Source organism: Pocillopora damicornis, chromosome 11, assembly GCF_964200805.1.
Source record: "Pocillopora damicornis chromosome 11, jaPocDami1.2, whole genome shotgun sequence".
Taxonomy (NCBI): Eukaryota; Metazoa; Cnidaria; class Anthozoa; order Scleractinia; family Pocilloporidae; genus Pocillopora; species Pocillopora damicornis.
Window position 1 is genome coordinate 18,748,062 of NC_142680.1, and position 24,167 is coordinate 18,772,228.

Below are 24,167 nucleotides of genomic sequence, written 5' to 3' on the forward strand. Positions count from 1 at the left end.
GGTTGTGGCCACTTGGCCTCAAAGAGTTAACCATGTTAATTATAAGACACAGGATGAGGAAATGTTTCTTGCATTTCATTTTATTTAATTAGGGAAGTTACATGAGCCTTCAAAGTTGCTACTACAACCCTTATGAGTGAATGTCTCACAATGTCAGGCTGAAGAACATTTTATAACAGTTACTGGACATTTTAATTACTTAAATGAAATATTAGTTTGCACTTTTTCATGTCAATTTGCAGAAGAAAGCCAAGAACCAACAAAAAGAATCACAACACCATATATGACAAAATATGAGAGAGCAAGAGTATTAGGAACTAGAGCTCTACAGATAAGGTACTTGACCCTTTAACTCTCAGAAGTGATTAATATGTTACTTCTCCCTGTAATATCCATACATTATTCAGCAAACAGGTCATGAGAATACTCAAACTCATCAGGTACAAGATATTATATTACCTTGATTGAACACCAAGTTCTCATAACTAATTTACAAGGAAATGTGTAGCAGCTACAGGGGAGAATTAACAATCAGATCTTGGGAGTTAAAAGGTTAACAGAGTATTTAAGCTAAAACTTACAGCATAAGTAGTTTAACAGCCAGTACCAAGTTGCCTTAGCAATGTAATCCAAAGAGAGCTTTTAACATCTCTGCTTAGATCTCTTTTTTGTGAGAGTTGGTGTGTGCTAAACCAGAATAAACTTCCACATGGAAATCAAGGGTTAATTATCTATAGTGGGCAGCATAGCCAATGGGATTGCAGCATATGTGATATAATGCATGCAGATTTACAATATTATTCATTAGACTATATGATAACTGAACCTGGAAAAATAATTGCAGGAGCACATCAATCACAGAAGTTGTAGGCCTCTTAATTCTTTTTCGATATTATTTCAGAGCAACAAACATCCTTATTATTATTCAGCAATATCTTCCAGACAAAAGCCACAAAGACTGGGCAATAGATGAATTTATCATCACAGAATAAAACTGCATTGGCAGTAGTTTAGTTGTCAGCAGTTATTTTATGTTTTTGATGTGCTTCTTTGTTCATTTTATGTCCATAAACTAAAATTCTTCATTTTCCTTTTTTTTTTTCACCCCACCCATGAGAGTTCTTTACATCTGCAAGGTTTTATATCAGGGTTACACTCAAGTGGAGAAACAAAATTTTCTGAGAGAAAAAAAAGTTTTCATCTGATCATGTACATCCAATATTCTGCTAATGTTGTGACATTTTACACGATTATTCAATGCCTGTGCAGTCAAACATTTAATGTTGATTCTTGTTCAAGTCCAGCCACTGAACCTTAAAAATTTTGAATTTTTAAAAAATGTTTGGCATCCAACTCTTGTTTTTTTTTTTAACACATTTATTCCCAAGATCTTATCGTTAATTCTCTCTTCTGGCTGCTACACATTTCCCTGTAAATTATTTGGGAGAATTTGGTGTAAGATGGAGATAACAACTTCTACCTGATAAGTTTGAATTTTCTCACTATCTGCTTGCTGGATATTGCATGGATATTTTAGGGAGAAGTTACATGTTAATCACTTTCAAGAGTTAAAGGGTTAACAAAATGTTTTCCTTAATGTGCATTTAATAAAAGGAAGGTTACATAAACTGTTAATCATATCTTGATATGCAAATAGAGAACTATTATGTAATATTTGTTACAATTCCAAATATAGGAATTTAGAATTGAATACCTTTTTTCGTCAATAAACTATTCTTAAAAAAGTGCTCTAAAATAAAATAATAACCAGTCTCAGGAACCCCCCCCCCCCCTGCTCCACAGCAAATTATTGCATTTTCTCTTCCCATTTGTGACCAGGCCCTATTCATTTTTGCTGCAATTTTTATTTTTATTTTAAATAGATTCTTCAGGAAGCTCCACCTCTGTTTGCCCAGCTTTGTCTAAAGAGGACCATATTGTATGTGCAGTAAATCATTTGTTAGAAAATGAGGTCAAAAGATGTGAAAGACCTCAATTTCTCCCTTAAAGAGGATGTCATTCCTCCAGGGTTTTACTAAGTGGAGGCAACAGTAAAGAAGTAGCACCACCTTTCTTTTTGGCTACAGAGCAACAGCTGAGTCAGCTAGCTGCAACAAAAACTTGGTACACTAACAGAAATGACGAGATAGTTAAAGACCCAAGTTTCACAACTTGTATCAATTAGTGCTTTTGTTACATCTGGGGAGTCTGCAAAACAAGTGCCATTAGCGATGCCTTAATGTCCTCAAAGAAGAAGAGAGATTACAAGGAGGTTAGTATACATATAATTCCCTTTAAATGCTCATTCTTATCTTTTTAAAAGGAAAATAATGGTTAGAGCACTCTTCAAGTGCAATTTCTAATATCAAAACCAAAGTTACCTTGACAGCCAATTGGAACAAAGGAAAATGTACTCATGTAAAGACAAAAAAAACTCTCTTTGAATGTATTATTGTTCCTTTATCTATCAGATTTTGAGAGAGATCACCCATCTTCTACCATGTGAATGGCTTCATGTGGAATTTGTTATAGCAGATTTTGACAAGGCATTGTGGGGAGCACATCAGTCTGTTGTCCCACATGTAAAGCTGCAGGGATGTCCTCTACATTGGACCCAGTTGGTGTGGAAAAAGGTAAACTGAATTTGTCAAGTTAAGTTTCATGCACTTGTACCATCATCTGAGCTCCTTGCACCAGCAGAATTACAGTTTTAGGCCATCAAGCTTTTTGACCAACCTTCTCTTTTCTTATCAGCCACCCTGACATGCTCCTACTCTTTCACTCTTACATGTACCCTTCCCAATCATCTGGGACAAGTTTGTCTTGTAAAAGACTGTTTTAAATAGAAAGTGATTGATGATTTCCTCCTCTGGTTGTCAAAACATTTATTGCTGTCAGTCTTTTTCATGACAACTCTCACCTGGACAATTAGATCATATGAGCAATATTTTATTTGCAATATATGAGCAACAACAATTTGCTAACAATGGCATCCAAATGAACACCAGGATTGCCTAACCTCAGGGGCAGGTTCATGCATGGTTTATCTTTGTAATAGGGCAAAATGCTTAGTCGAAACAAGCTTCGCATTTGTTTATTTTTTAAGTCATATGCTTACAAACCTTTTTTTAATTAGAGATAATATTTATGCTCTCCATCGATGCAAAGACTAAAATTTTTTTGGCTCATATTTTTATCAGATGCAAGATCTTGGTCTGCAAGCACTGTGCATTGAGGATAATGGTATGCAAAGGTATATTAGAAAACTGCTTGCATTACCCTTACTACTTGGCAAAGAGATTTCTACTCAGTTCCAGCAACTGAAACTACAGGCAACCACATAGACACTTCTGGAACTAATAAAATACATTGAGGACACATGGATCACTAACATTGCATACCTCATTAGAGATTGGTCTGTTTATTGTCAGCCAATGAGAACAATGAATGTCATTAAAAGCTGGCCAAAGGCTCTCAGTGGTGAAACTGGTAGGAAAGGCCAAGTTCCTTTTTACACTCTAGTTCAGTCACTGCATCAAGTGGCCCAACTTTCTGTTCAAAATGTGCAGTTAGTAAGTGACAAAAAGTTGATCAGGATTCAACAGCAGGATTGCCATCACTTGCAGTCACAGATCAGTCAGTATTGGACTGAGTTTAGGAAAAGAAAAATAACAGCAGCAAAACTTATAAAGGTCTATTCCAAGTCGTATGGGCCATCTCAAACTGAGTCTTGACTTTCATATATCATGAGATTTTAGTCATTCATTAATAAGCTTGTATTTATTTTGAAGACTGACATTATATGCCAGCAGAAGCTTAGAACCTACCAGTAATGTGTAGAAGGTTACTTGCCATGATTTTTAAAAAATTTCTTTTGTCTTAATCAAAATTTCCTATTTTTTTTGCATTCAGTTTTGTATCTTGTAAAAAGTATTTTTGGGAAAATATTCATAACAGTTGTGTATCAGAAATATTATTATTAAACACATTAAAGTGGTGGTAGATGTGGCAGAATCTTTTACAGCAGTGATGAGTTTCTTTAACTTCTCAAGAAAAAAATTTTATCCAGGTTAAAATTTTAATATATTACAGTGTAACATTAATTATTGATCATTAATAGCACAGTTGGGTTGAGAGAATTGTTAATATTTTAATATTTATTATTTCTACAGTGTTGTAATACATATTGTAAGATGTACTGCCACTGTTAATGTTGTAAGCACTGTTTGTGACGAGTATCATAATTCCAGTATGCAAGGTTGTAAGTCTTTCTTCATTGTTACAAGAAGTATTAGTACTATATTGTATTGCCTAATTCTAGTATGGCAACAGAATAACATGGAAAGAGGGGAAAATTCTCTCACTTGCGATAGCCACAGATTGTCCAAACAAATTGCTCCCGCGTTTGGCTCGTTACACAGTGTCGTCTCTACCATGACACATATTACACGACGAGCCTAAACACTTGCTGCAGGGAACATCCAAGAATGTGTCTTTGTTTCGACCTTGCGAGGCCAGTGCGCTTGTCAAGCACAAGATACGCGCGCGAAGAATAGTAACCCGCGGCTCTTGCTCGTGAGTGCCTGTGTCATTTACTCGCGTGGCTGGTTCCCAGGGTTTTGTCCTTCCCGTAGAGAGAGAAACTTGGTAACGAGGTTGTCACTCGCGCCCAATCCAGCGTACATCCTACGCCAATCCTACGTGCATTAGTCATCATTCTTAATGGCGGGTATGATTATTCTTGTCTTTTCTACACGAATATTAGCCTTCTTAGCTTAGCTTTTGAATGAAAATGCGATCGATTTTAAATATCTTATCGAGGCCAGAAAGTGTAATTCACACGGATATTAAAGAATAGCAATTTGGGGATCAATATCAGTATCTGGGTAACTGCCCACCTACCCCTCTCCAAACTCAACAACAGTCAATTGATAACAAGTTAGGGTTAATGTTGGGTTAGGGGAGGGTTAGGTGGGCAGTTGCCCAGATACTGATACTGATCCCAATTGGGCCCGGCTGTTACAGCGAAAGCAAGACGTCATCGTCTGGACATGAACTTTCAACACTGATTTTATTACAAGATAACAGGGTAAAACTAAAAAACGAAACAAATACGATATGAGTCCAGTAGGATAAACCAACAGCTGTGGCTTGACTCGACTCCCGGACCTGATATCACATGTGGGTTGAGTTTGTGGTTGTTCTCGTCCTTGTTCCGGGGGTTTTTCTCCGGGTCCTCCGGTTTTCCTCCCTCCACATAAACTAAAATTCCAAGTTCCAATTCGACCTGGAAACAGTGGTCAAGATGAGTCACCTCCTAGAATGTCCACTGCTGAATTCCATTCTTCATCTTCTTCTTACTATTATTATTATTATTATTGTTATTGTTATTATTATCATTATTAAAAAAAACTACGGTTAACTATGGCTTTATTGCGCGACTTCTGGAGAATCTGACTGAGGAAGTGACTATGTTTAAAATCAAGAGGACTGCATAATTACGTGCGGGACGAAAGCGTGTGAAAGTGAAGGTGTAACTGACGAAAAACGATGACAAACTTAACAGAAAACATTAACAAGGAGGTATAAGAAAAGAATGGAAAAGAAGAATAAATAGTTCAAAAACTAATTAAAAGACGTTCAGATCTTGCGCTGGTAGTCATGTGAGAGGTCTCTGATTAACGAGATTTGTGTTTATTAACATTTCTTAGACGATGGTGTTGTTTTTAGAAAGCCTATTTGGAAGTACTAGAAGACTTTTCTGGAACCTTGATCACTTCCAACGATAATTTCACGAGGGGCGAAAATTGCATTGAGAGCATCGTTCTGTTTCGCTTCTGCTATCATTTTCCTGGTTCATGAAATGCAAACTGCTGATCGTAAGAGGCTCAGAGAAGGTGTAATCAGAGATTTAGAACGACAAGAGAAAAAGAGGAGAAACCTTGAAGAGTTAGAACAACAGATCGAACTAACAAAGAAGTTACAAGAGCAGAGAGACAAGTGATCTGTAATTTCCTCATGAAAAGAACTTCACAGAACTTTGTGGGGACCATAACTCAATTGTCTTATGGATTAAATAAATATACTGAGCAGTTTTGGTAATTCAAAAGTGAAGCGAAGATATAAGATCTATATGGGACAGAAAATTATTTAAAGTAAGCTTGCAAGATCTTGTTTCAGTCACCTGCTATGGTCACGTTACCAAACGTTTTAGAGTAAAAATTATTATTCGTGTGATTTACTGAGGTCTTTTGTATATATCGTCATCACTAACTGATTAGTCGCCTGGCACAAGTTACTGGTTCTTTTGTTTTGATCTAATAATAGTGGTGATGATTTGCTTTCTCGAAGACTGCGTGTAAAACAGATGGATTTTTTTTCTTGCGTTTTTCAGGTGAGCACGAGCCAGACACGCGCGTGATGTAGAGCGTAAAAAAAAAATCGTTCCTACTCGATCGCGTTTTTGTTCCATAGCGCTCACCTAACACTTACTTCTGCTTACTTTAAAGATGCCAAAAAAAAAAAGACTGGAAAACTTAAAAAAAACGCCTACTTTTGATATGAGATTGAAGATGATAATTGTTATTTCTGTCCAAGATAAAGTCAGGGAATTTTGAAAAGCATTGTTCAGATGGCCATGTCTATTTCAAAACGGAAATTGAATAATACTAAGTGTATTGTCCAGATTAAAAGGGAAATTTCCCTTGCTAAGGTGTGTTTAACACGTTAAACATCACGCCACATTTCTCGAGAACAATGAACTCTACATTGCCAAGGCATTTAGCATATTAAGGGTCTAAAATTTCCGTGTGGCATAAATAACAAGTCATAACACCTCAAACAGTCTCCGGATAAAATTCGAGTTGCAGTCTTGCAGTTCGACCAATAATCATTGAGATAATCAGTTTTTGCGTCTGCCATCATGACATTTCTCGCTCTAACTTGAATTTCAAGGTAGGTAAATAACAGTTTTGTTCAACTATTAACAAAATAAAACAACAACAGACAATATCGATGAAGGTCCAAGAAACTCTAAAACTTATTAGACTTGGCATACCTCTCAATTTCTGATCACTGCTGTCAGTAACAAGATGTTACGTTTAGCATTTAATAATAGTTTATTATTATTTATATGGCGCAAAATACATGTGGATATGATCTAATGCGCTCCATTTGACGTTTGGCAGTCATCATCTTACGTACAGAAAATGTAAAAGTTTTAAGCCGCTTTTAGCCTAAAACTGAAAGCAATCTTTGTACCCTTGAATTTCCTGTTATCATCAAATGCGCAATAACTTGTTCCTTCGTGCTTCTTGTTCATGCCATGCAAGTTCGTAATCACATTCATTTAGGATATCTTTTAGGAAGTTACAACAGAAATTTATAAGTCTTTAAAAACTGGGAAGAACTTTAAAATTTCATAAAAATGTAAATCAAAGAACCGTGATAGAATAATATCAGACGTGAAATTAATTCAAACTGTTTGCCAGCAAAGAAACCTTCTTATCAATAAAGTGGAGTTGAGGTTTGAGAAAAATAGGTTTTTACGCTATACCAAGCTTATCGAGGTGAATTTTTCGAAGGACTTTAAGTTCTAAGATGCACAATCATCCTATGGCGTCACAGTCTTCGATTTCTCGTTTTCTGCATTTTAATGAGATACAACATTTGAACCTCGAGAGGAAATATTTTAGTTTTAATTATAAAGTGCTGGGACTAAGCATCCAAACAGAAAGCAGATTCAGTGGGTAGACCTTATGCTAATATAAAGTAGAGATGAGTTTTCACTTTGGCTCAAGTGAATTTAGTTGTGTAGCCACTTTTCGTATCCATACCGTCATGCACAATTGATCAGTGCGTATGAGCGATAAAGTATTTATTTTAACGAGAACAACATGGCGAAAGAAATTTTCCCTTTTCCCCTCACATTCATCAATCACTGTTTAATTTCACTGAAGACGTATGCATGCTTCAACAAATCTCTTTCAGGATTTTGGTCGAGGATAGCTATCGCCAGAGCTCATGCCGAGTATGGCTCTACAGCCTTTTACGAACGAGCAGCTGAATTACTTTAAATTTGCCTCAGTTGTACTGAATGAGTTCGCCATTGCTTTGCGTCAGACATTCAAATCCATGTGGGACAACAGATTTGGACATCGTCCCGGGTATCAACTGTGGGATAACTCCACGATAGTGAGAAATTTGTTTCTCACTGAAGAAGGTGGAAAAAGCAAAGTTCCTACACACATCTCCTATGAAGACTGGGATTGTACCGCCCTGTTCCAGGCCACCATCTATGCAAGGTCCTTCGCCACGCCAGATAGCAAAGGTCATTACAAGACACTTGGCGAACTGTACGTAAAACACCATAAAGTACCTCGTGGAAAGTTCCATCCATCTGTTTTGAGTCCAAGTGGAAATAAAGCCGAAACCTTCGCTCTCGCGATTGATCAGCTTCGACTTTTACGAAACTCGCTTTGTCACTCAGACAGGTCAGAGATTGATAAACCAACCTTTGACCAATTTGTGCAGCTCGCTAAAGAAGCATTCAAAGCTCTTGGTATCATGACAGATCCCGTTGATGCCATCGGTGGATTGACAGAGTCTGACTTTCCCACCAAAGAAGTTCGCAAATTGGAGGAAAGTCTTCGACAGGAGACCAGATCATACATCGAGTGTCTCGAGGAAGTAAGATCAGGTGTCGAGTGTTTCGAAGAAGTGAGATCAGGTGTCGACAAATTAATAGCACAGGGGAATGCTATGGTAAAAGTTGAAGACCTCGTTTTGTTGGAGAGAAAAATAGATGATTTGAAACTTAAGATGGATCAAGATCAAACAGGTATAAACTGATTGTAAACTTTACAGGATTTTTAGATTAACAACAATTCTAGGATACAATGTGGCAGAGTCTTATGAGCACTACTTTGGCAGGGAGGACCAAGAGACAACAGTGTTATTATTCTGCAGCTGTACTTTAGTATGAATAGGTCAACGGGGCAACTTCCAGCTTTGAACATGTCTTGAAAATCCTTCCTTCTTCCCTAACATGACTCTCTTCTATAATCAGAGTACCACCTCGAACAATCTGTTTTCTTTTATGTCAAAACAGCTTTTTCATGAAGTAAACTACACCCGCGATATTTACCAACATCGTGACTCTTGTAGGATGTTCCTAAGATCACAACTTCACAGAAAAAACAAGAAGCCCATGACTAGAGCTGTATCCATAATACCAGATTTTTAATATTACTGTAAAATTAACCCTTTTTTGTAATCGTTATTTTTCATTTGCTCTTCAAGCTACCGACATTTAGCTCTTTCATGATTGCATCAATTTGTTCCTTTTAAGATTCAAAGCCATTCCTTCCACCATCAAATCTTCCTTCAAGGGTTCCATACTTCACGGGCCGTCAGAGAGAATGTGAAGACATCAGCCGTCACTTAACTTCCAAAAGTTCCCGGATCGTGTCCATATGGGGCTCGCCTGGTTTTGGTAAGACTTCTGTGGCAACTGAAGTCGGATATCAACTCCAAACTGGTGGACTTCCCGTATACTTCTTCTCCATGCGAGGGCTTCTTTCAAAAGCCGATCTGACTACGCAGCTTCTAAGCTTCTTTAAAAGACACTACACAAAAGATCAAATGCCTCATGGGATGTCCATAGAAGACGAACTTTCCCTCTTTCTAAGCGACATTTCAGGTGAATTTGTGATGATTCTTGACAATGCAGATGATTTACTCGAAAGTGGAGCACCGAATGTGAAGGAGGATTTCATAAACCTTCTGGTAGTCATTCTTTGTCAATTCAAAAACTTAACATTTCTTCTTACCACGAGGCAATCTCTTGAATTTATGAATGTGCATTTTGAAGGCCATCAAGCAGTAAGAATAGGGCCTTTACACGAGTCTTTCTCTCAAACCTTAGTCGGCGGATTACTTCCTAAAGCGACCGCGTCTGACTGCTCGAAAATTGCGAGAATCTGCGCGTTCGTATCTTTGGCCATGAAACTGTTATGTTCCTCTATTGCTGAAGATAATACTCAGCCGACTCAATTTTTGGTTAGCTTCAAGGAATCTATAGAAGATAACCTTTTGGAGCTGTTGGACAATCCAGATTATCCAAGCAATCTGCGATTGAAGCTCCTATTTGAATCCTCTTTTCAGAGACTCTCTATATCAGAGAAAGAAGCGCTGGTATCACTTAGTGTTCTTTCTGGAGATTTTAACCACTCGGTTGCTACAGCTGTCATGGGTGTTAAACCAACTCTGGAGGCCAGAAAAATCTTGCATAGGCTTCGGAGAAAATCCTTCCTCGACTCTAGCTTAAAATCTGAGTCATTTTCGATGCATAAGTTGATTCTGTCGTTTGTAAGGGAAAGAGGTCAAGATGAAATGAAAGAGGCCATGCTGAACTCCAAAGCACGTTTGTCTGCATTTTACGTCTCTCTTTTCGAGCAGCTAAATCAACAGTTTTTGACAGGACAATCCATGCAAGCATTTATTGATTTCTATGAAGAGAAGCAGAATATTGTTCAAAGTCTTATGGAGAGCTGTTCCGATCCTAAGACATGTGACGTTGCATTTGGTGTCCTGACAAAAGCAGAAATCTTTCTAGACTCCCTTTTCTGGTGCAAGGGAAAAATCATCGACAAAATTTACGATCACGCAACCAAAGAAGCTCAGAAGTTTAAAAAGGGCGCGTTCTACAGTCAGTTGCTGGTGTCCTTAGCATTCACCGAAGTGACTTGGGGGATAGATGGAAGATCGATGACGCTGCTCTCTAAAGCCGAAGGCCCTTCTTTGTCGGTAGATGATAAAATAAAAATCCTGTGTTATGGAGGCATCTGTCAAGTGGTTTCAGGCAAAGTAGACGACGGAGCTCAGAAGTTGCAAGAAGCTCTTTGCTTGATGAGTGACAGCCCGGAACAGCGAATTCTCAGCGTAACTGCACTGCAAATTCTTGTTACTTACTTTCTTTTCAATAAAAAGAAAGCAACTTCACTAGAGTTTTACACCAAAGCTTTACATGAATGCAGAGCATTAGGAGACACAAGTCTTCTTGTTATTCCTCCGGTGAATAACAAAGATTTGACAATGATCGAAGCAGATATGCCGGAACCAGATAATATAACCACTCAACCACTTAGATTAGAAACTATTTGCGTTGTTAGCAAAGCAACAGAAATGTTCTCTGATTACGCAACAAAGCAAGCAATAAGCAAATCTGTGCTAAGGATGTCGAATCTAACAAAAACACAGATCATCCCACATTCCATTGGTTCATGGACCTTCCAGCGCAACATCAATTCGACACTTAAAAATGTACTGAATAATCCTGAGGAGGCATCAAAGTTGTGCGACACACAGATCAGTTATCATAAAAAGACCTTAAAACAAAGTGGAAAAGTTAACGCAGGAGATAGAGCTAAACCCATAAAAAATCCTGATTTAAATTTGCATCAAGAAGAATTATATAAAAGCTTTCTGGACCAAGGCAACACTCTTCGTCAGATGAAAAACTATCCCAAAGCCATTCAATTCTTTGAATATGCCCTAAACATCGTAAGAGGACTGTTCGGGGAGAAACACCAAGACACAGCCGAAAGTTACTTTTCTATCGGACTAACACAACACGCTATAGGAAATTTCTCGTCAGCACTTAAGTCCCATCACTGTGCTCTTGAAATAAGAGTTAAACTCTTCGGGGAAGAACACCGAGACACAGCCGAAAGTAACTTTTCTATCGGACTAACACAACATGCTTTAGGAAATTTCTCCTCAGCACTTAAGTCCCATCAGTGTGCACTTGACATAAGAGTTAAACTCTTCGGCGAAGAACACCGAGACACAGCCGAAAGTTACTTTTCTATCGGAGTAACACAACATGCTTTGGGCAATTTCTCGTCAGCACTTCAGTCCAAACACCGTTCTCTTGACATGAGAGTTAAACTCTTCGGGGAAGAACACCGAGACACAGCCGAAAGTTACTTTTCTATCGGAGTAACACAACATGCTTTAGGAAATTTCTCGTCAGCACTTCAGTCCCTACAGCATGCTCTTGACGTAAGAGTTAAACTCTTCGGGGAAGAACACCGAGACACAGCCAAAAGTTACTTTTCTATCGGAGTAACACAACATACTTTAGGAAATTTCTCGTCAGCACTTCAGTCCCATCAGCGTGCTCTTGACATAAGAGTTAAACTCTTCGGCGAAGAACACCCAGACACCGCCAAAAGTTACTTTTCTATCGGAGTAACACAACATGGTTTACGGAATTTCTCGTCAGCACTTCAGTCCCGTCAGCATGCTCTTGACATAAGAGTTAAACTCTTCGGCGAAGAACACCCAGACACAGCCGAAAGTTACTTTTCTATCGGAGTAACACAACATGCTTTAGGAAGTTTCTCCTCAGCACTTCGGCCCCATCAGCGTGCTCTTGACATAAGAGTTCAACTCTTCGGGGAAGAACACCGAGACACAGCCAAAAGTTACTTTTGTATCGGAGTAACACAACATGCTTTCGGCAATTTCTCGTCAGCACTTCAGTCCATACAGCATGCTCTTGACATAAGAGTTAAAGTCTTCGGGGAAGAACACCAACAGACAGCCGAAAGTTACTTTTCTATCGGAGTAACACAACATGCTTTAGGAAATTTCTCGTCAGCACTTCAGTCCCATCAGCGTGCTCTCGACATAACGGTTAAACTCTTCGGCGAAGAACACCCAGACACAGCCAAAAGTTACTTTTCTATCGGAGTAACACAACATGCTTTAGGAAATTTATCGTCAGCACTTCAGTCCCGTCAGCATGCTCTTGACATAAGAGTTAAACTCTTCGGGGAAGAACACCGAGACACAGCCGAAAGTTACTTTTCTATCGGAGTAACGCAACATGCTTTCGGCAATTTCACGTCAGCACTTCAGTCCATACAGCGTGCTCTTGACATAAGAGTTAAACTCTTCGGGGAAGAACACCGTGACACAGCCGAAAGTTACTTTTCTATCGGAGTAACACAACATGCTTTAGGAAATTGCTCGTCAGCACTTCAGTTCCATCAGCGTGCTCTTGACATAAGAGTTAAACTCTTCGGCGAAGAACACCCAGACACAGCCAAAAGTTACTTTTCTATTGGAGTAACACAACACGCTTTAGGAAATTGCTCGTTAGCACTTCAGTTCCATCAGCGTGCTCTTGACATAAGAGTTCAACTCTTCGGCGAAGAACACCCAGACACAGCCAAAAGTTACTTTTCTATCGGAGTAACAAAACATGCTTTAGGAAATTTCTCGTCAGCACTTCAGTCCCATCAGCGTGCTCTTGACATAAGAGTTAAACTCTTCGGCGAAGAAAACCCAGACACCGCCAAAAGTTACTTTTCTATCGGATTAACACAACATGGTTTACGGAATTTCTCGTCAGCACTTCAGTCCCGTCAGCATGCTCTTGACATAAGAGTTAAACTCTTCTGCGAAGAACACCCAGACACAGCCGAAAGTTACTTTTCTATCGGAGTAACACAACATGCTTTAGGAAATTTCTCCTCAGCACTTCAGCCCTATCAGCGTGCTCTTGACATAAGAGTTAAACTCTTCGGGGAAGAACACCGAGACACAGCCGAAAGTTACTTTTGTATCGGAGTAACACAACATACTTTCGGCAATTTCTCGTCAGCACTTCAGTCCCATCAGCATGCTCTTGACATAAGAGTTAAAGTCTTCGGGGAAGAACACCAACACACAGGCGAAAGTTACTTTTCTATCGGAGTAACACAACATACTTTAGGAAACTTCTCGTCAGCACTTCAGTCCCATCAGCGTGCTCTTGACATAAGAGTTAAACTCTTCGGGGAAGAACACCAAGACACAGCCGAAAGTAACTTTTCTATCGGAGTAACACAACATACTTTAGGAAACTTCTCGTAAGCACTTCAGTCCCATCAGCGTGCTCTCGACATAAGAGTTAAACTCTTCGGCGAAGAACATCCAGACACAGCCAAAAGTTACTTTTCTATCGGAGTAACACAACATGCTTTAGGAAACTTCTCGTCAGCACTTCAGTCCTGTCAGCATGCTCTTGACATAAGAGTTAAACTCTTCGGGGAAGAACACCGAGACACAGCCGAAAGTTACTTTTCTATCGGAGTAACCCAACATGCTTTAGGAAATTTCTCGTCAGCACTTCAGTCCCATCAGCGTGCTCTTGACATAACAATTAAACTCTTCGGCGAAGAACACCCAGACACAGCCAAAAGTTACTTTTCTATCGGAGTAACACAACATGCTTTAGGAAATTTCTCGTCAGCACTTCAGTCCCATCAGCGTGCTCTTGACATAGGAGTTAAACTCTTCGGGGAAGAACACCGAGACACAGCCGAAAGTTACTTTTCTATCGGAGTAACACAACATGCTTTAGGAAACTTCTCGTCAGCACTTCAGTCCCTACAACATGCTCTTGACGTAAGAGTTAAACTCTTCGGGGAAGAACATAGAGACACAGCCGAAAGTTACTTTTCTATCGGAGTAACACAACATGCTTTAGGAAATTTATCGTCAGCACTTCAGTCCCATCAGCGTGCTCTTGACATAAGAGTTAAACTCTTCGGCGAAGAACACCCAGACACCGCCAAAAGTTACTTTTCTATCGGAGTAACACAACATGGTTTACGGAATTTCTCGTCAGCACTTCAGTCCCGTCAGCATGCTCTTGACATAAGAGTTAAACTCTTTGGCGAAGAACACCCAGACACAGCCGAAAGTTACTTTTCTATCGGAGTAACACAACATGCTTTAGGAAATTTCTCCTCAGCACTTCGGCCCCATCAGCGTGCTCTTGACATAAGAGTTCAACTCTACGGGGAAAAACACCGAGACACAGCCGAAATTTACTTTTGTATCGGAGTAACACAACATGCTTTCGGCAATTTCTCGTCAGCACTTCAGTCCATACAGCATGCTCTTGACATAAGAGTTAAAGTCTTTGGGGAAGAACACCAACAGACAGCCGAAAGTTACTTTCTATCGGAGTAACCCAACATGCTTTACGGAATTTCTCGTCAGCACTTCAGTCCCATCAGCGTGCTCTTGACATAAGAGTTAAACTCTTCGGGGAAGAACACCGAGACACAGCCGAAAGTTACTTTTCTATCGGAGTAACACAACATGCTTTAGGAAATTTCCCGTCAGCACTTCAGTCCCATCAGCGTGCTCTCGACATAAGAGTTAAACTCTTCGGCGAAGAACACCCAGACACAGCCAAAAGTTACTTTTCTATCGGAGTAACACAACATGCTTTAGGAAATTTCTCATTAGCACTTCAGTCCCGTCAGCATGCTCTTGAGATAAGACTTAAACTCTTCGGGGAAGAACACCCAGACACAGCCGAAAGTTACTTTTCTATAGGAGTAACACAACATGCTTTCAGCAATTTCTCGTCAGCACTTCAGTCCATACAGCGTGCTCTTGACATAAGAGTTAAACTTTTCGGAGAAGAACACCGAGACACAGCCGAAAGTTACTTTTCTATCGGAGTAACACAACATGCTTTAGGAAATTTCTCGTCAGCATTTCAGTCCCATCAGCGTGCTCTTGACATTAGAATTAAACTCTTCGGCGAAGAACACCCAGACACCGCCAAAAGTTACTTTTCTATCAGAGTAACACAACATGCTTTAAGAAATTTCTCGTCAGCACTTCAGTCCCATCAGCGTGCTCTTGACATAAGAGTTCAACTCTTTGGGGAAGAACACCGAGACACAGCCGAAAGTTACTTTTCTATCGGAGTAACACAACATACTTTCGGCAATTTCTCATCAGCACTTCAGTCCATACAGCATGCTCTTGACATAAGAGTTAAACTCTTCAGGGAAGAACACCGAGACGCAGCCGAAAGTTACTTTTCTATCGGAGAAACACAACATGCTTTAGACAATTTCTCGTCAGCACTTCAGTCCCATCAGCGTGCTCTTGACATAAGAGTTAAACTCTTCGGCGAAGAACACCCAGACACCGCCAAAAGTTAGTTTTCTATCGGAGTAACACAACAAGCTTTAGGAAATTTCTCGTCAGCACTTCACTACGGTCAGCGTGCTCTTGACATAAGAGTTAAACTCTTCGGGGAAGAACACCTAGACACAGCTGAAAGTTACTTTTCTATCGGAGTAACACAACATGCTTTAGGAAATTTCTCGTCAGCACTTCAGTCCCATCAGTGATCTCTTGACATAGGAGTTAAACTCTTCGGCGAAGAACACCCAGACACAGCCTAAAGTTACCTTGTATCAGAGAAACACAACATGCTTTAGGAAATTTCTCGTCAGCACTTCAGTCCCATCAGCGTGCTCTTGACATAAGAGTTGAACTCTTCGGCAAAGAACACCCAGACACAGCCAAAAGGTATTTTTCTATCCGGGAAACACAGCATGCTTTAGGCAATTTCTCGTAAGCACTTCAGTCCCATCAGCGTGCTCTTGGCATAAGAGTTAAACTGTTCGGAGAAGAACACCGAGACACAGCCGAAAGTTACTTTTCTATCGGAGTAACACAACATGCTTTAGGAAATTTCTCGTCAGCACTTCAGTCCCATCAGCGTGCTCTTGACATAAGAATTAAACTCTTCGGCGAAGAACACCCAGACACCGCCAAAAGTTACTTTTCTATCGGAGTAACACAACATGCTTTAGGAAATTTCTCGTCAGCACTTCAGTCCCATCAGCGTGCTCTTGACATAAGAGTTAAACTCTTTGGGGAAGAACACCCAGCCACAGCCGAAAGTTACTTTTCTATCGGAGTAACACAACATACTTTCGGCAATTTCTCATCAGCACTTCAGTCCATACAGCATGCTCTTGACATAAGAGTTAAACTCTTCGGGGAAGAACACCGAGACACAGCCGAAAGTTACTTTTCTATCGGAGAAACACAACATGCTTTAGACAATTTCTCGTCAGCACTTCAATCCCATCAGCGTGCTCTTGACATAAGAGTTAAACTCTTCGGCGAAGAACACCCAGACACCGCCAAAAGTTACTTTTCTATCGGAGTAACACAACATGCTTTAGGAAATTTCTCGTCAGCACTTCACTACGGTCAGCGTGCTCTTGACATAAGAGTTAAACTCTTCGGGGAAGAACACCTAGACACAGCTGAAAGTTACTTTTCTATCGGAGTAACACAATATGCTTTAGGAAATTTCTCGTCAGCACTTCAGTCCCATCAGTGAGCTCTTGACATAGGAGTTAAACTCTTCGGCGAAGAACACCCAGACACAGCCAAAAGTTACTTTTCTATCGGAGTAACAACATGTCTTAGGAAATTTCTCGTCAGCACTTCAGTCCCATCAGCGTGCTGTTGACAGAAGAGTTAAACTCTTCGGGAAAGAACACCAAGACACAGCTGATAGTTACTTTTATCTCAGAGTAACACAAGATGCTTTGCTTTATGCAATTTCTCGTCAGCAGTTCAGTTGAAACAGCGCGCTCTTGACATAAGAGTTAAACTCTTCGGGGAAGAACACCGAGGCACAGCCGAAAGTTACTTTTTTATCGGAGTAACACAACATGCTTTAGGAAATTTTCGTCGGAACTTCAGTCCGAACAGCGTGCTCTGGACATAAGAGTTAAACTCTTCGGCGAAGAACACTCAGACACAGCCAAAAGTTACTTTTCTATCGGATTAACAACATGCCTTAGGAAATTTCTCGTCAGCACTTCAGTCCAAACAGCGTGCTCTTGACATAAGAGTTAAACTCTCCGGGGAAGAACACCCACATACAGCAGACAGTTACTTTAATCTCGGAGTAACACAACATGCCTTGGGAGACTTTTTATCAGCACTTCAGTCCGATCAGCGTGCTCTTGAGATAAGAATTAAACTCTTTGGCGAAGAACACCAAGACACAGCTCAGAGTTACTTTCCTATCGGAGTAACACAACATGCTGTAGGCAATATCTCGTCAGCACATCAGTCCAAACAGCGTGCTCTTGACATAAGAGTTAAAGTCTTCGGGGAAGAACACCCAGACACAGCAGAGAGTTACACTAATCTCGGAGTAACACAACATGCCTCAGGAGACATTTTATCAGCACTTAAGTACAAACAGGATGCTCTTGACATAAGAGTTAAACTCTTCACGGAAGAAAACCCAGACACAGCTGAGAGTTACGCACATCTTGGAGTAACACAACATGACTCAGGAGACTTTTTGCCAGCACTTCAGTCCAAACAACGTGCCCTTGACATAGGAATTAAACTCTTCGGCAAAGAACACCGAGACACAGCTCAGAGTTAATCTTCTATCGGAGTAACACAACATGTTTTAGGGAATTACTGGTCAACACTTCAGTCCAAACAGCGTGCTCTTGACGTAAGAGTTAAACTCTTTGGGGAAGAACACTCAGACACAGCTAAGAGTTACGTTAATTTGGAGTAACACAACATGCCTCAGGAGACTTTTTATCCGCACGTCACTCCGATCAGCGTTCCCTTAACATAAGAGTTAAACTCTTTGGCAAAGAACACCAAGACACAGCTCAGAGTTACTCTTCTATCGGAGTAACACAACATGTTTTAGGGAATTACTGGTCAGCACTTCAATCCAAACAGCGTGCTCTTGACATAAGAGTTAAACTCTTCGGGGAAGAACACCCAGACACAGCAGAGAGTTACGCTAATCTCGGAGTAACACAACATGCCTCAGGAGACTTTTTATCAGGACTTCAGTCCGATCAGCGCGCTCTTGACATAAGAGTTAAAGTTTTCGGAGAAAAACACCCAGACACAGCTCATAGTTATCTTAATCTCGGAGTAACATAACATACTTTAGGCAATTTTACGGCAGCACTTTAGTCCGATCAGCGTGCTCTTGACATAACGAGTTAAACTCTTCGGGGAAGAACACTCAGACACAGCTCATAGTGACCTTAATCTCGGAGTAACGTAATATGCTTTAGGCAATTTTACGGCAGCTCTTCAGTCCGATCAGCATGCTCTTGACATGAGAGTTAAAAACTTCGGGAAAGCCAGACACAGCTGAGTGTTACTTTTCTCTCGGAGTAACACAACATGCCTCAGGCGATTTTTTGTCAGCACTTTAGTTCAAACAGTGTGCTGTTGACATAAGAGTTAAACTCTTCGGGAAAGAACACCCAGACACCGCCTAAAGTTACTTTAACCCCTTAGTTACAGAACAAGCTTTAGGCAAATCGCTCTGACGAAAGGCTAACGCTCGAAACGTCAGCTTTTTTACTCTTTACGGTGGCCAATTGACGTTTTCAACTCAGTTGTTAACATTAAATTATAATTTAAATTAAGGTTACTTTTCACTCAGAGGCCGAAAAATCCCTTTTTGTTGATATTTGAGTAAACTGAATTCAAACATTTAAGCTAACGTTTCCACCAAAGAGATTTCTAATATTTTTAAAAGCACCCGAGTTATTTAGAAAAACGTACTTTCAAAAAAAGTTAATAAATCAGGAGGGTATCATAATCTTGGACCTTGACGAATCTGCTGTGGGAATTTTCGCGGCAACCACCCATCTTGGGGCTCGTTTTCCATGTTATTTCCATAGTTTGTTTACGTCGCACACTTGACAAAATTCACAATGCGAAGTTCTTTGCTCACGGAAAAACCTTTACTCATCGAAAAATCAAAAGCGGAAGAAAGTCCTTGGTAAAAAAAAAAAAGAAAAAGAAACAGCTCTAGGCTAGCGTCCATATTTCGAACAAGGAGGTCATCGTCAAACCAAAATTTGCCATACATAATGTTAAAAACAAGGTCTCCTTTTATTTATGCAAGTACCAGCCTTGATACAAATCGTAATTTTGAAAGGTGTCTGTCGATCCGTTGTCTTGCTCCTCAGCACATTTTCCTGTTTTTCCATTTTAGCCTTTGGCGACTCTGCCCATTATTACGTCGTCCTCCTCAAAGCTCCACTGAGCGATCGAGTCTGCAATGGGTTTCTTTTCCTGGGAAATCTTGATCCATCGTCATTGACGCAGGGAGGTCCCGTTGTCCCATTGGTTTGCGGTTTCAGGAGGCGAGTTAAACTTCTAGCGCAGCGCCAGTTGTTTGCAAACCTTCATTAGCTAAAATCTCGCAATCGTCAGATTTCGCCAAAAATTCCAGGAATATTGACAAACGAGAGTGTGTCGGCAAACTTTGATATTTGAAATATTTGTCTCGTGTTGTCCATTTACGCAACACGCTTCGAATATTTTTAGCTACTCCAAGTTTAGATGCTGATATCTAGTCAACCAATCAGAAGATCAAAAAAGCCGATCACACTTTTGTTCGTGCTACACACTATTGTTGATTGGTGCCTTGTGAACAAGACTGTGCAGCCGTTTTGTTCGTGCTGCGACATCCGATACCTGATAGATTCAATAGAAGAACCATCGGTCGTTTCATTGTAAACTGCAGTTCGTAAGCTTTCTTCTGATGTATAGTTTGCTAGGATTATGGTGAAACTAGTACTCCAACGATTTTTTTTCCCGAAGGACAACCGCGAAGGTGGTAAGTAACCTTAACAACTCAGTTGATAAAACCAAATTATCTTGCTATACTCTCCCACTGACGCAGCACCACAGTTTCTTTAGAAACTCACTCCCTTTAATGATAAAACCCAGTTGAAGGACTCCTTCTCTTTTAAGCTATGTAGAAGAGTAAACCCCGGTCACTCTGGGAAGAAAAGTGACTTGGATTTGCAGAAAAATTAAACGATTTTGGGAAAACTTGAAGGAACCATTTAGTCTTGTTTTTTTTCTTTAACTAAAATAAAAGATTTTTAACTTCACCTCAATGTTTCTTTTCAGAAACTTCATTAAAAAACACTTCCTGTCTAAATCTGAGTTTACTCGAGATAAAAATGTCATTTTTGACGTTTAAGTGAAATGGAAACGAATTAATTGAAGAGGTTCGCGTGGCATCATGGAAGTTTCGGATTACTCATTCGTTTCGCGGGAAAATTAAGTCATTCTAGGTCGGTCAGTCTTATGTTTGACCACTTTCTTTTCTGTATTTGCTGTAATTTTGGTATTCCAACTCCCTGTAAAATATTACAATCATTGATTTTTCTCCCTTAGTACTAGAAGACTGACTGGCTCATCCTGAATAAACTTTTCACATTGAATTTATCGTGTGAGTGTTGTCAGAATGACAACTTTACATTAACTCTAGAATATGAAAAAATAAATAAGTCCCTACCTCTCAGATCCTGTCTCAACCCGTAAAAATTTTTTCTCATTTAAAATTTTAAAAAATGCACCTTAGGTTGGGGACATTACAGATGTGAGAATACTTTTTCTCTACAAGCTGCATCAACTGCGTGCCAACGAAGATTTCGACGAGGACTGAAAAAGACGGTTTCTCGCCTGCGGTGTTCGGTTCAAGATTAGAACAAATTACTCCTGTTACTGAATGATCAGTTAATTGCCTTCGTGCTTTGTTTTCTACGGCGAAATCTGTGGTAATAATGGGTAGCTGTGTTCGTTTCTGTTTACATAACATGTTATTTCTTATTTCTTTGGTTAATGCTCCAGAGTTTCGTTGCTGTAGAGTAATTTCCTTGGCAAACCAAAAGCTAACTTTTGACGAAATAATCAGCTGTATCACGAGGCACGATGATTTTTCGCCTAGAAGTGATCGGGCAGTTTCACTGTAAACTGCTCCTTTCCTCAGAGATTGTAAGGGCAGAGGCTGTCGTCGTCGAACCGGTCAAACGAAAAACGAGTGAGTTTATAGTCATCTGATTCAAGTTAATCTCAAATAGGGATTTTAATACAGAAAAACCTTCTTTAGTTTAAGTGCGGCATTGCCATGCGACCCATTTCGCACAACACTTGGATTCACTACCATGCATCGAATTCAATAATATTTGCGTTTCTTTAATTATCTCGTTGCAGTGCTTTTATCACAATGATATTGCTACTGTTGCTACTTTTAGTTTCTTGAGGGCAGGGGGGAATTGATGGCTCGTGGGATGGATTTTTGGAAACCTAAGTAAGGAGAATACCCTTCGAGCTTGTGTTTATGCCAGAATCCGCCAGAGGTTCACGCCACAGGATATCGGTCAGCTCAGGAAACGGCTTGAACTTTATCACAAATGATGCATTTCTGTTATTGAAATACGACATAAACTACAATTGGTAGGATTTTCATACGATCAGAGAAAAAGGCGCAAATGTAGTCGTGTGGAAAGACAGAGAGTATGAGTACATCTTAAGCGCGTGAAATAAGGAGCTCACTATTCTTCGCTTGCGAAATGTCAGCCGAAAAGAATGTTGAACAATCGTGTACGGTGTGGGAACAGGCTATTTAATTAGCATCCTCTTTAGCTGAATTCTTTGATTATCTTCCCCTGATTTAACTCAGTAATTATATGTGTTAGCAACAGGCGTCTTCGAAGCCGGTACGGGGCATAAGGCCAACGACATTGAAGAGTAAACTCTCCTCGATGTCGACGATCGAGACACGTCCATTTTGGCCATATAGCTACATCATTTGGAAATAAAAATACCTGATATGTGTGTATTATTCTTGTAGGTATGATTTGGCGCTCCGGCCACGCACTACGTTCGTCCTTTTTTCTAGATTTTTCCTTTCTCCACCATAGCTGCCGACGTGTCTTCACATTCTTCTACATCACAGCTATGTCACATAATCGTTTGGGCCACGCGCGTAATGGAGACTCTTTTTGAACGCTAAATTATACGAACGTATACATTCCTTTTTAGGTTAGAGAATCCTAAATGAGCAAATAAACGACATATTATTCAAAGCCAAATTTTCTACAATTTTTTTCGACACTTAATCGACGGCCATTTGAAAACGTTCCAATCCAGGTTACGTGATGTGATACACCACACATGTGTAAGGGAGTGAAAGGGGTAGCCTGAAAAACAGGCTTAATTTTGGCGAGCGAGTGCTGCGTATTTTCTGAACCATATGAAAACTATGGCCGCCATCTTTGATTTTAATGATAGCGGAAGGCTGGGAAGAGAAAGAAATTTGTACTGTGGGGGTGGTCGACGGTCAAAAATAAGAAGAAGAAGGGTGGAGGTGGAGGAGTGAAGATTCTCGCTCTTTCCCCGCCCCCTACCCCCACTGTTTACTCTAACTCCAAATCAAACATGGCCGGTCGGATAAACGACCGCGAGCTTATAACGTTAGCTCCCACTAATAAGAAACCTACACTGCAGGCTATGAAAAGGGTCATGCAAAGACCTGAAAGTAACAACTTCGCCCTCGCTGTTCAACCGCTACCGAGCGGAAAAAAATGTATTTGTTCTATTTTGATACAAGCCACCATTTAGAGACTATGAAATACGAAGCGAGAAATAAAACATTTTCTCTAGAAAGGTTGAATTATCAAAACGCGACGGATCGCGTATCTGTATTCAGAGCCACGGGTAAATTACATGCCATACCAAACAGAGGTAAAAAAAAATAGTTATGTATATTATTTTTTCCTCTTGACCATGATCGAGTCTGTTACTTATAAAAATATTTTTTAGTCCAAGCCGAAAAGTATTAAACTTAAGATTTTGTCCGGTGTATATCACTGTGACCTCAAGCCCATCGATTCTGGAATGAGCGTAACATAAGCGCAAAGTGTCGTCACGTATTATGGGAGATCTTGATCTGGTTTTGTGAACGAAGCTCTTCTTCCAAGTTCCGAAAATATACAAGATTTATACTTTCTGTATCTTTTTTTAACGGAGACCAGTGAGCAGCACAAAGAAAGACTACTTGGTGTTATAACTTTTTGTTTATTTTTTCCGACGCATTTTGTTTGAGACTTATTCAGGGATGATTACAACTAACATTGAACAGTATACATAGCACATTCGTGTCCGTAAGTATGACTTCCAGCGGAAGTGAATAATAACAGAAACATGTTGTAAACTGACGTAACAAGAGACGTCTTGTTATGAGCGCTACACTCAAGCATTGTTTCTCATTTGCGACCGGAAAATATGATGAAACAAACCTTGTCTGTAATGTTACTCGTTTCAAAAATGTACCGCTGTCAGCTGAGTGAACAGTAAATTACTCACGCTCGTATATCGTAAATAAAACAAGCCGACAGCCTGAGAGAGGAAGCCATGAAAGCACATGTCATGAGACTGCCTAGCACCCATAGTATTAAACGCAATATCTTGGTTAAGAAAAC

At 39.9% G+C, this 24,167-nt stretch overlaps 5 protein-coding genes across 9 annotated transcripts in view; all 5 read left to right on the forward strand.

The window, feature by feature from the left end:
• Nucleotides 1-24,167, forward strand: part of LOC149037961 (DNA-directed RNA polymerases I, II, and III subunit RPABC2-like) — a 112,676-nt gene that overhangs the window by 1,266 nt on the left and 87,243 nt on the right. For all 5 annotated transcript variants that reach the window (XR_016180877.1, XR_016180879.1, XM_089186715.1 and 2 more), the window contains exon 4: nucleotides 243-336. Coding sequence is in view for 3 of the 5 variants with exons in the window: in XM_089186715.1 (XP_089042841.1) it covers nucleotides 243-336 (94 nt within the window). In the remaining 2 variants the exon portion in view is untranslated. The remainder of the gene's footprint in view (nucleotides 1-242; nucleotides 337-24,167) is intronic.
• Nucleotides 2,064-4,302, forward strand: LOC149037962 (uncharacterized). Its single transcript, XM_089186736.1, has 3 exons — nucleotides 2,064-2,272; nucleotides 2,472-2,633; nucleotides 3,201-4,302. The coding sequence occupies exons 1-3, from the start codon at nucleotides 2,240-2,242 to the stop codon at nucleotides 3,342-3,344; spliced, it is 339 nt and encodes a 112-aa protein (XP_089042862.1). The 5' UTR covers nucleotides 2,064-2,239; the 3' UTR covers nucleotides 3,345-4,302.
• On the forward strand, nucleotides 7,977-16,135 carry LOC149037963 (uncharacterized). The gene is given in 3 exon segments (XM_089186655.1): nucleotides 7,977-8,839; nucleotides 9,350-15,010; nucleotides 15,013-16,135. Coding segments are annotated over 3 exon segments (7,485 nt in total). The 5' UTR covers nucleotides 7,977-8,022; the 3' UTR covers nucleotides 16,020-16,135.
• LOC149037964 (uncharacterized) lies at nucleotides 16,445-17,339 on the forward strand (the record flags this gene model as incomplete). The annotated part of the gene is made up of 1 exon (XM_089188356.1): nucleotides 16,445-17,339. A coding segment is annotated over one exon (774 nt), but the record flags the coding sequence as incomplete, so codon positions are not given.
• LOC149037965 (uncharacterized) lies at nucleotides 17,678-19,379 on the forward strand (the record flags this gene model as incomplete). Its single annotated transcript, XM_089188357.1, has 1 exon — nucleotides 17,678-19,379. A coding segment is annotated over one exon (609 nt), but the record flags the coding sequence as incomplete, so codon positions are not given.